This window comes from Chelonia mydas, chromosome 2 (assembly GCF_015237465.2).
Source record: "Chelonia mydas isolate rCheMyd1 chromosome 2, rCheMyd1.pri.v2, whole genome shotgun sequence".
Classification (NCBI taxonomy): domain Eukaryota; kingdom Metazoa; phylum Chordata; order Testudines; family Cheloniidae; genus Chelonia; species Chelonia mydas.
The window spans coordinates 142,210,770-142,223,576 of record NC_057850.1 but is presented as its reverse complement, the minus strand read 5'-3'; the positions used below and the strand labels follow the sequence as shown (position 1 = coordinate 142,223,576).

Below are 12,807 nucleotides of genomic sequence, written 5' to 3'. Positions count from 1 at the left end.
ACATGTACAAGATGATGAGTGATAACTAATGAGGAGGCAGTAACTACTGTAACTACGTCAGAGGGGCAGTACTCACATGCTTGTATCAAGGTATAAAGATGTATCTCAGAGGGAGTATCTTTGTCTAGCCTAGGGAGGAATGGAAAGTCCCGCTGTTCACTGAGCTGGTCCATTGTTACAGGCATACATGTATTAGTGGTTCAGTAGAGTCTGCGGGATACTAGTACTATGCTTCGTCGACAATAAATCTGGCTTGGTGCCTTCATCCCTTGACGGATCTTGTGATCATTGGGTGGTTCGCTTGAGCTCTGCCATGCTAGCTGTCTGCGCAGGGCTGGGGCAGCACACAAAGGGAACACACACATACACGCAGCCAAACATCTAATCATAGGAGTTTCTACTGACAGCTCCAGAAGAGACGTGTACCAGTGCTGATGTGGCCAGCCTGGAGCTACCAATATCACAGAGGCTTCATCCCTCCGAACCTTGAGTAGCACTTGTGAACCAGTGGAATGGTGGAAGTGTGTAAAGGAGGTGGTCTTTCCAAGGGAGAAGGAACACGTCCACGATCGAGCCCGGGCTGTGATTCAGGAAGGAGCAGAACTGTGGACACTTCCTGTTGTTTCTTGTCATGAACAAGTTTATCTGGGGAGTTCCTCACTGTTGAAAGATGGTGTTCATGATGTCTGGGTGGATGGACCACTCGTGGTTGTGAAAGGATCTGCTGAGATGATCTGCCAACTCGTTCTGAGTTCCAGGGACATAAGATGCCTCCAAGTGTATCGAGTGGGCTATGCAAAAGTCCCACAGTTTGAGAGCTTCCTGGCACAGGGGAGAGGAGCATGCTCCCCCTGTCTGTTTATATAAAATATCGCCGTTGTATTGTCTGTCATGACTGACACACATCTCCCCTCAGGTGAGTTTGGAAGGTCTGGCATGCCAGACGGACTGCCCTCAGCTACCTGACATTGATGTGAAGTGAGAGCTCTGCTTGGGACCAGAGGCCGAGTCCTGAGCTCCCCCAGATGTGCTCCTCACCCCATCACTGATGGGTCCGTGACCAGGAAAAGAGGTGGTTGAGATCTGGAGAAGTGAATCCCTGCACACACAGCTTGCAAGTTGAGCCACCATAGGAGAGACTTGAGAACCAGCTGGGAAAGAGTAACTACGTTGTCTAGACTGTCCTGGTTTGGTCGATACACTGATGCTAGCCATGCCTGAAGGGGTCAGAGCCTCAGTCTGGCATGTTTCACTGCATAAATACAGGCAGCCATATGGCCGAGGAGCTTCAGGCAATTCCTTGCCGTGGTGGTATAAAATCATCCGATACCTTGTATGATGTTGCAAAGGGTCTGAAACCGTGACTCTGGTAGGAACACACTCGCCTGTCTTGAGTCCAACACTGCCTTTATGAACTCTACCCTCTGAGTGCGGAACAGGGTTGATTTCTGCACATTCAGTAGAAGGCCAAGGTCGTCGAAAGTTGATCTTATCAGGCTCACACGCAACTCCACTTGTGTTCCGCCTTGAAGGTCTCAGGCGTGGAGAGTGCCTCCAAAGCCTCTCCGTGACTCTCCTGGGGAGGGGAGTCCTGCGGAGCCAGACTCGAGTGACCCCTTGGTAGAGTAGGAGTCAATTGTGCCAGGGTAGGTGGTGCAGTACTTGAGTGGCCCAATGCAGGTCTCACTGTGCTTGAGTCTTTCAATCCCAGACTCAGTGTGGGTGAGTCTGGCTTCTTATTCTTGTGGAGTGGTGCCGCGCACTACCATGTGCGGAGCCCCTGTGCAGGGAGCCCTGACAGTGCCGAGTTTCTCTATCAGAGTCCTTTCTTGGCTCCGAAGTTTCCCATATTGATGCCAGAGCACTGCACACAGATGTTGAGGTACTAGGCGTCAGTTCAGCTGAACTTGGCTCTGAGTGGGGACAGAGGGTGGCCCCCCTCAGAAGGATTTTTAACTGTTGGTCTCTTTCTTTTTGAGTCCTGGGGCGGAATCCCCTACAGATCTTGCAACAGTCCTTCTGATGTGATTTACCCAGACACTTCAAGCAGGAAAAGTGAGTGTCACTGCTGGGCATAGGCTTGTTACAAGCCGCACAGGGTTTAAACCCTGGAGACCGAGGCATACCCTCATACCGGGGAGAGAGTAGGGAAAACGGGGGTAACCCCTAGAACAATTCCTTATTGGGATTCTAACTATACAATGACTAAACTAACTACAACTAACTGATTTAACTATTTACAGAGCACAGTCTGAAGACCACTACGGAGAAGGTTTGCCGAAGCAAGAGAAAATGAGTGTTCCAGCTAACAGGTGGTAAGAACAGGTTTCAGAGTAACAGCCGTGTTAGTCTGTATTTGCAAAAAGAAAAGGAGGACTTGTGGCACCTTAGAGACTAACCAATTTATTTGAGCATGAGCTTTCGTGAGCCACAGCTCACTTCATCGGATGCATACTGTGGAAATTGCAGAAGACATTATATACACAGACACCATGAAACAATAAAAAAAAGGTGGTAAGAAAGAACTCAAATGGCAGTGAGTTGGCAGGACCCTGTATATGGCGCCATGGAGGCATAACTCCAGGGAGCACCTGAACTGAACCGACTCAATGGGAACCGCAAGGGAAAAACACTTCCAGCTACTGTGCACGTGGCATGGACACACCTAATTGCAATCGACACGAGCAAGTACTCAAAGAAGAACTGTTGCTCTTTGAGATGTGTTACTCATGTCCATTCCATTCTAGGTTTGTGCATGCCTACATGCACCGTTGTCAGAATTTTTTGCCTTAGCAGTATCCATAGGGCCGGCTCTGGTGCCCTCTGGAGTCCCATACTCATAGAATCATATAAGATTAAGGTTGGAAGAGACCTCAGGAGGTCATCTAGTCCAACCCCCTGCTCAAAGCAGGACCAATCCCCAACTAAATCATCCCAGTCAGGGCTTTGTCAAGCCGGGCCTTAAAATCCTCTAAGGATGTTGATTCCATCACCTCCTAGGTAACCCATTCCAGTGCTTCATCACCCTCCTAGTGAAACAGGTTTTCCTAATATCCAACCTAAACCTCCCCCACTACAACTTGAGACCATTACTTCTTGTTCTGTCATCTGCCACCACTGAGAACAGCCGAGCTCCATCCTCTTTTGAACCCCCCTTCAGGTAGTTGAAGGCTGCCATAAAATCCCCCCTTACTCTTCTCTTCTGCAGACTAAATAACCCCAGTTCCCACAGCCTCTCCTCATAAATCATGTGCCTCAGCCCCCAATCTCCAATTTGTCCACTTCCTCTCTGTAGTGGGGGCCCCAAAATTGGATGCAATACTCTAGATATGGCCTCACCAGTGCCGAATAGAGGGGAGTAATCACTTCCCTAGATCTGCTGGCAATGCTCCTACTAATGCAGCCAAATATCCCATTAGCCTTCTTGGCAACAAGGGCACACTGTTGACTCATATCCAACTTCTCGACCACTGTAGTCCCCAGGTCCTTTTCTGCAGAACTGCCACTTAGCCAGAAGGTCCCCAACCTGTAGCAGTGCATGGGATTCTTTCATCCTAAGTACAGGACTCTGCACTTGTCCTTGTTCAACCTCATCAGATTTCTTTTGGCCCAATCCTCCAACTTGTCTAGGTCACTCTGGGCCCTCTAGCGTATCTACCTCTCCTCCCAGCTTAGTGTCATCTGTGAATCCATCCCATCATCCAGATCCTTAATGAAGATATTGAACAAAAACGGCCCCAGGACCGAACGCTGGGGCACTTCACTTCATACCGGCTGCCAACTAGATATCAAGCCATTGATCACTACCTGTTGTGCCAGACGATCTAACCAGCTTTCTATCTATCTTATAGTCCATTCTTTAACTTGCTGGCAAGAATACTGTGGGAGACTGTATCAAAAGTGTTGCTAAAGTTAAGGTATATCACATCCACCGCTTTTCCCATATCCACAGAGCCAGTTATCTCATCATAGAAAGCAATCAGGTTGGTCAGGCATGACTTGTCCTTGGTGAATGTTGACTGTTCCTGATCACCTTCCTCTACAAGTGCTTCAAAATGGATTCCTTGAGGACCTGCTCCATGATTTTTCCAGGGACTGAGGTGAGGCTAACCAGCTGTAGTTCCCCGGATTCTCCTTCTTCCTTTATTTTAAAGATGGGCACTGTATTTGCCTTTTTCCAATTGTCCGGGACCTCTCCCAATCGCCACGAGTTTTCAGAGATAATGGCCAATGGCTCTGCAATCACATCAGCACCCTCGGATGCATGGAATTCTGCAATTCCAGCTTTTCCAAATAGTCCTTAACCTGTTCTTTCACCACTGAGGGCTCCTTCCCATATTGTGTTGCCCAGTGCAGCAGTCTAGGAGCTGACCTTGTCTGTGAAAGCATTGAGTACTTCAGCTTTTTCCACATAATCTGTCACTAGGTTGTCTCCCCCGATTCAGTAAGGGTCCCACACTTTCTCTGACCTTCTTGTTGCTAACATACCTGTAGAATCCCTTCTTGTTACCCTTCACCTCCCTTGCTAGCTGCAACTCCAGTTGTGATTTGGCCTTCCTGATTACATCCCTGCATGCTCGAGCAATATTTTTGTACTGCTCTCTAGTCATCTGTCCAAGTTTCCACTTCTTGTAAGTTTCCTTTTTGTGTCTAAGCTCACCGAAGATTTCTCTGTAAAGCCAAGCTGGTAGCCTGCCATATTTGCTATTCTTTCTGCACATTGGGATGGTTTGTTCCTGAGCCCTCAATAAGACTTTAAAATATCATCAGCTCTCCTGGACTCCTTTCCCCCTCATATTAGTCTCCCAGGGGTTCCTGTCCATCAGTTCCCTGAGGGAGTCAAAGTCTGCTTTTCTGAAGTCCAGGGTCCATGTTCTGCTACTCTCCTTTCTTCCTTTTGTCAGGATCCTGAACGTGAATATCTCATGGTCACTGCAGCTCAGATTGCCACCCATTTCTACTTCCCCTACCAATTCGTCCCTGTTTGTGAGCAGCAGGTCAAGAAGAGCATGGCCCCTAGTTGGTTCCTCCAGCACTTGCACCAGGAAGTTGTCCCCAACACCCTCCAAAAACTTCCTGGATTGTCTGGGCACTGCTGTATTGCTCTCCCAGCAGACGTCAGGCGATTGAAGTCCCCCATGAGAACCAAGCCTGTGATCTGGAAACTTCTGTTAGTTGTCCGAAGAAAGCCTCGTCTACCTCATCTTCCTGGTCTGATGGTCTATAGCAGACACCCACCACGACATCACCCTTGTTGCGCTCACCTCTAAGATTAATCCAAAGACTCTCAACAGGCTTTTCTCTAGTTTCATACTGGAGCTCTGAGCAATCATACGGCCCTCTTACATACAGTGCAACTCCTCCACCTTTTCTCCCCCGCCTGTCCTTCCTGAACAGTTTATACCAATCCATGCACTGGTATAAGGGGCACCACTGTCCCTATGCCCTCTCAGTTTCTTCTTGCCAGTAACTCTGACAGAGGGGTAGCGGGGGGGGGGGGGGTAATGGAAAGGACATGAGCAACACATCTCGAAGAACAACAGTTACGAAAGGTAGGTAACTGTTTTTTCTTCTTCGAGTGCTTGCTCATGTTGATTCCATTCTAGATGACTCAGACGCAGCATTCCTGCAGGTTGGCTCAAAGTTCACGTTGTGCAGGTTGTGCAGCTTGCAACATTGCTCTACCGAAGCCAACATCATTGCAGGCCTGGCTGAGTGATCAAGTAATGGGACGTGAACGCATGGATGGATGACCAAGTAGCAGCCGTGCAGATGTCTTGAATAGGCAGTTGGGCGAGGAAGGCTGCCAATGAGGCTTGCACTCCGGCTGAATGGATGGTTATGATCACCGGCGGTGGCACTTTGCCTGCATCAGGTTTTGCTATGAAGAGGCGAGTGATCCATGATGAAATATTCTGAGCAGACACACGAAAGCCCTTCATTCTGTCTGCCACCATGATGAAGAGCTGCATTAACTTATGGAATGACTTAGTCCTTTCATTTTAAAAGGTTAGTGTTCTCCTGACCTCCAAAGAGTGTAGTCTATGCTCCTCATTTGACTTATGAGGCTTCGGAAAGAAGACTGGTAAAAATATGTCCTGGTTAGTATGAAACTGTGAAACAATCTTGAGCAGAAAGGCTGGTTGTGGCTGCAGTTGAACCTTGTCCTAATAGAACACTGTGTAGGGTGGCTCTGAGATAAGTGTTCGAATTTCAGAGACCCTATGGGCTGACGTTATCGCCACCAGAAAGGAGACCTTCCATGAGAGCAGCAGAAGGGAACAAGAAGCCAATCGCTCAAAGCAAGGACCCGTGAGCCTTGACAGCACAAAGTTCAGGTCCCAAGGTGGGACAGAGTCATGGACTTGAGGGTAGAGCCGCTCCAGACCTTTTAGAAACTGGACTGTCATATCATGAGCAAAGGCTGACCTGCCCTGAACTGGAGGGTGGAAGGCTGAAATAGTGCCATGTGAACTTTGACTGATGAAAGAGACAGGCCCTGGAGCTTGAGGTGCAAAAGGTAATCCAGGATCGACTGGAATGAGGCCTTTTTGAGCAGAAGATTTTGGTCCAAGGCCCAACATGCGAACTGCTTCCATTTGGCCAGGTAGGTTGTGCTGCTGGAGGGCTTTCTGCTACCCATCAGAAAGCCTGTTGAACGCGGGCAGAGCATGCCTGCTCCTCTGCAGTCAAACATGCAGCAACCAAGCCATCATGTTTGGAGCCACTAGATTTGGGTTCAGTAGCCGGCCATGGTTCTGGGAAGTCTGGCCAGAGTGGTAGTTGTAGCGGAGCCGCTACCAAGAGCTCCAGCAGTGTGCCAAACCAGTGCTGGAGAGGCCAAGCCAGAGCTATCAGGATTACCTTCACCTTATAGCCAATGATTTTAGTTTATTATCCATTTATTGTGTAATGTTATAATTAATCAATATGTTATATTACATATATTCATTGTATGTTAATTAGAGTTAATTTGTATGATTATAAAAGCGTAAGATTGATTAGTATTAAGAGGAACTAAGTATTAGACATGAGGAAGACAAGCTGAAACGCAAGAACCTGTAGGCTGAGGCCTACAAGACTTTAGCTTAGCTATTTTAGGCCTTGGAGACAAGAAATGACGACTTAAGCCAATGACCGAGAAATAACCCAATGCTTTAAGATTATGGGAAAAGAAGTACCAAGGGGTAATATTGTGCAAAATTACCCAAATTAATATTAGATCATAAAAAGGCACATCTGTCTCAGACATGTCTTAACCACGGGATACAGGTTGTGCGTCAGTGCTAAAGAGAACAAAGGGAACTTACACAGCCTATAGAAAATTACACAGACCAATAAGAGAAAAAAAGAGAGTTGACACTTTTATGGACATGCAGAATGTAGGTATAGACAGAATCACATTATAAAAAGGGAATGCTCAGAAAGGGAAAATTGAGCTCCCTATGGGACACTCCAGCAGGAACCACTCTCTACTGATGATCAAGCCATGGAAGACCCATCAGACCCTAACACTATTGTTAAGGATGTGAGTATAACTATATTTGTAACTTGTGCATAGGTCTGAATAGAATTTATATATGCTTGGGTGATCCTAATTTTGATAAAACTTGTAAAACAGACTAGACTTTGTACTTGTGAATGTACGTGGGGTCATTACCCTTGGTCTGTGTGTGTTCCTAGAGACTAACTCTGAAGCAAGTAGCAGAGGTAACTTTCACCCTTTTAAGCTTGAAACTTTAACCACCAGAGCCGAACCCACAGTGATGTAATACTACATTACAAAATTCTCTTTAAATAAAATAAAAGGCTACAATCTTGTCCTGCTTGATCTTCATGAGGACTCTGTGGATTATTGGCACTGGTGGAAAGGCATACATCAGAGCCCCTGACCACAGGACCAAGATGACATCAGACAGGAAGCCTCTGTCAATCCTGCGAATTGAGCAGAAGCCATGCACTTCCTGTTTTGCCTGGATGCAAATAAATCCACCTGGTGAGTCCCACCTCTGGAAGATCACGCTTACCACCTCTGGATGGAATGATCACTCGCAGCAAGACGAGAAAGTCCTGCTGAGGTGATCTGCTAACGTGTTCCTGGCCCCTGGAAGGTGCAAGACTACGAGATGAATGGCATCCTGAACACAAAAGTCCCACAACTTTGCTTCTCTGCAAAGAGTCTGACAAACAGGCTCTGCCTTGCTTGTTGATATAAAACACTGCAATGATATTGTCTGTTAGGATTTGGACCACCTTTCCCCTCAGGTGAGGCAGGAATGCCTGGCAGGCCAAGCGCACCGCTCTGAGGTCTCTGACATTTATGTGGAGAGAGCAATCATCTTGCAACCAGTGACACTGCATGCTGAAATTGCTGAGGTGAGCTCCCGAATCTAGTCCCAAAACATCGGAGGCCAGAGTCACTGATGGGGATGAGGCCACGAGGGGAACTCCCTCTAACACCGAGCTGGTGTCCAACAACCACTCCAGGGATGACCAGGTATGATTCGGTACCATGACTGACCAGTCCAGATTGTGTCTGTTGGGGATGTAGACTGACGACGCCAGCCATGCTTGCAGGAGTCTGAAATGAAGCCACATGTACCATACCACGTAAGTACAACTTGAGGCACATGCGGGTGGCAGTGAGACAGTGGGTCCTCATGTGAGAGACCAGGTTGAACACAGTCTGGAAACAGGCCTCCAGGAGAAAGGCTCTGGCCTGTGTAGAGTTGAGTATTGCTCCTATGAACTCTATAGACTGCACAGTGATCAGAATTGATTTCTTTTGGTTTATTAATAGACCCAGATCGTGACGAGTGGTGCACACCAGATTGAGACTCCTTTTCATCTGGGCCTGAGAACTTTCCGTGATGAGCCAGTTGTTGCGATACGGATAAACCTGTACACCTTGACTCCTCAGGTAAGCAGCCACTGGCACCATGCACTTTGTGAATACTCTCGGGGAAGATGAGAGGCCAAGGAGTAGCGCTGTGAATTGGAAATGGCGCTAGCCCACCACAAATCAGAGAAACTGTCTGTCGGTGCCCTGTCGAGGGGGCCCCCAGGACGTGGGCAGAGGAGCCAGCTGGAACTGCTTTTTTGCAGCTTGCGGCATGTAAAGGCCTAGTGAATGCAAGGTGGCCTAAGAGACCTTCAGGCGACGCAGCCTCACATCTCTCTGCTCCTCCTCTTGGGGCATCTTGCTTTGTAGCTAGTCCATGTAGCTTTGGGAGAGGTAAGGCCTGTCTCCCTCTCGGCTGACCTGTCTCTGTTGTCAGCAACCTCTGAGGTGCAGTAGCCCTCCTATTCACTGCCTCTTCCTGTGGCAGATTTCTGTTTTTAAGCTCCCCCCTTTTCCAGGCAGAACAAATCTTACAGGTTGTCTCATTAATGCTGAACAGGCCCAGAACAGCTAATTAGTCTCCTCTCCAACAGAGTGAGAGCGTGTCCCTTCACACCCTGTCAGTATGCTAAAAAATGTCTTTCCAATTTACATATATTGATTTATAAATCTCTTTGGACCAGTAAATTTTCTCTTATATTCTTTCCAGATGAGAAGAGTGTATTATTATATGTCTCCTTACCTGTTAAAGGCATGTGTGTATTATCATCAAAGTATTCCTTCGTCAGTTTCATAGGAGTCACTCAATAACAAACCACTAGATATTCAGATAGTTGCAGTTTCTTGTCCCTAATAATCAATTCATATCAAATTGATGCATGCTTTGATAATGTCACTGTTCTGACTTTGGTATGGGTTATTTTGTCTATTAAAGTGTTGGTGATAAAGGTAACAGTTGCTGATAGTTTTTGCAGTGTGAGAATGGAATGTGTAATCTTTTCCTTGTATATTATATTCTCTCCAACTACCAGTCCAATGCCACAACTAAAAACACGTGGGAGATGATCCTGTGTTCCTTCAAGGAAGCAACTGCGATCACTAAGACAGATGACCCTGGCATGTAACACACCATTCTGGACAGTAATCCATTATAAAAAGCTGGGGACCTGATTCAACACATAATCTTTAGCATATGAGTAGTTTCATTGAAGTTAATGGGACTAATTAAACAATGTTTGGCACACGCTTGCACCTTTTTGGTGGTCTGTGTGACACATACTGTATTATGAAGTACAGGGAATGGCCCCGCAGCCTGTTCCAAGAGCTTGATGGAGACTTGATCTACATGATGACTGGGAACTACATGCTCCTCTTTCTGAAGACTGCAAAGGCATCTAGCTTTTCCACACACATTTTAGGGATCTCTTCCCCATGCATTTCAGGTACTCTGAGACCTGGCAGTGAGGGAAGAAGCTACACAGACACAATTTGCACCCCTTTATTTTTCAGGCCTTCTCATGGTTCTGAAAGGAAGAGAAAAGAGTGCTGCCCAGCAGTAATTGTACCTTTGGATTTAAAAAGTCCCCAGTCTCCTGTTTTTTCCAATGTAATCCAAATGTAAATAAATAAGAGAATGAAGAAATTTACAAGTAATTTAGAGCCAAGGTCATTGTTATAAATGAAGACCTCTAGTCTGCATCTAAATAGTTCTGGATGACTACAACTCTGTACAGTTCCAGGGATGGGAGATCCTAGCCCTGATATGCAACCAAAGTTCTGCTCTACCTCCAATCAACAATGACAGAAGGAATATCTTTCAGTATATACTCGTGAGCATATAAGTTCAGAAGACTAGGGAGGGGAAAAAAGAACTATAGGGTAGCTCATTTAATTTGGGGAAAGTGTATATAACAGGGCAGGTGAATCCAATAGGTTACCATATAAAAGTCAAACTCAAAAACCCTAACTTTGATGAACTGTAGAAGAAAGTAAGTCGAGAAAAGGACAAATAATAAAATAACCAGTACAAACCTTTGATATGTACTAGATGCTTCTGAGCAAATCATACCCTCCTTTCTTCTGCCACATTCACACTGAAGATCAACCTGTTATGCCATAAAAGCAGTAAATCAATTTTTTCTCCTTATTTGTAACAAATACATTGGAAATCTAGTCTTCCAAAACATTATACTGACTTAATAAAATGCTAATATTGAAAACTTGTTTTTTTACTAAAAGTTCAATTATTTCTATATATAGTTTCTATGGTAGACATGAGCTAAAGAAAGAAAACAAAGATTACTTACCTTCTGTAACTGGAGTTTTTCTTCAAGATGTGTGGTCCCTATGTGTACTTCACTGTGGGTACACATGCGCCCCAAGTGACCAAGACTGAAGATTCTTGCTAGTGGCATCTGTTGGTCCGTGCCTGCACTCTTGCTTGCCTCATGCTCTGACCCGAGGGCATAAGAGGCGGTACGGACCAACTATCTCTCCACTTCCTTCTCTACCACATATTGTCTATGCCTTGTAGCAGAGGAGAAGGAGGACAGGTAATGGAATATAGAGAGGGACCACATATTGCAAAGAACTCTGGTTACAGAAGATAGGTAACCATTCTTTCTTTGAGTGCTGGTCCCTATGTGTATTTCCCTGTGGGTGACTGACAAACAGTACTCAAGAAGAAGGGGTGTGTGAGATGGTATTGAGGCTCGAAGGACCATGGTCCCAAAGGATGCAACAGCTGAGGTGGTGTGCACCAGGGTGCAGACTCCTGTGATGGTATGAACAGAACTTCATGTGGCTGCTTTACGTAAGTCAACAAGAAGTACGGCCTTAAATGAAGCTACTGAAGCAGCATTTGCTCTGGTGGAGTAGGCCCTCACTCTGTGCAGTGGAGGAGTTTTCAGTAACTGGTAACAGAGCAAGGTACACCCCGATATCCACTTAATCTTTACAACGAGATCACTTGCCTCCTCATGTGTTCTGCAATGCCAACAAAGAGCCTGGGTGACCTCCTAAAGGATTTTGTTCTTTGAAGATACAATACTAATGCCTGAGACACATCCAGGGAATGGAGTTTCTGTTCCTCATTGGTGGTATGAGGCTTAGGGACAAACACAGGTAAGCGAATGGACTGATTCATGCAGAAATTGGAGACTACTCTGGGGACAAATTTAGGGTGGAGTCTTATGGAAACCTTACCTTTATGGAATATGGTCTAAGGTGGATTGGCTATGAGGGCCCCCAATTTGCTAACCTTTCTAGCTGAAGTGATGGCCACCAGAAAGGTTTGAGTAAACCTTTCAAAAAGCAACCAGTAACTGGATGCATGAAGATGGATCAGTTGCTGATTGGAGGGTGGCAGGAACTGATCACTGCCAGATGAATGCATAGCGAACTAATGGAAAGCCCGGAGGATTTCACGGTCAGTAGACAGTCCAAAATAGTAGGAATATTCATTTCCCCTTAGGACATAAGATGGTGTAGGGCCCAACCATAGAATCTTTTCCACTTAACGAACAAACACTTGCTGGTGGACTCTTTCCAGCAGTTACTAAGAATGACTAACAGCTGCCCAACATTTCTACTCTAGGTTTGATGCCTGTCTAAATACTGCACTGTGAGGTGAAGCTGTCCCTGGATTTGGATGTCTGAGTCTGCTCTTGTCCTGATTCAGGATATTTCGGAAAGGTTGAACGCTGACTGGCGGATGGGATGACAGCTGAAGAACGGGAAACCAAAATTGTCTTGGCCACCTGGTAGTGATGAGGATGATTGCCTCATCCTCTCAGATCTTCCTGAGAATTTGAAGTAAGAGTGGGATGGGGGAAAGGCGTACATCAGACTGCCTAACCATGAGATTAGAAGGGCATCATCTCTGGAATTCTGTCCCTTTGCCCCCTTGAGCAGCACATTGTTTATTGTCCTGCAACACAAACAGGTCTAGAAATGGGGATCCCCAT

The 12,807-nt window shown here is 46.2% G+C and overlaps 1 protein-coding gene across 8 annotated transcripts in view; it reads right to left on the bottom strand.

Moving 5' to 3' along the window:
- NFX1 (nuclear transcription factor, X-box binding 1) overlaps positions 1-12,807 on the bottom strand; it is a 220,057-nt gene that overhangs the window by 54,480 nt on the left and 152,770 nt on the right. For all 8 annotated transcript variants that reach the window (XM_043540287.1, XM_043540286.1, XM_043540291.1 and 5 more), the window contains one exon: positions 10,874-10,947. In XM_043540287.1, the coding sequence (XP_043396222.1) occupies positions 10,874-10,947 (74 nt within the window). The remainder of the gene's footprint in view (positions 1-10,873; positions 10,948-12,807) is intronic.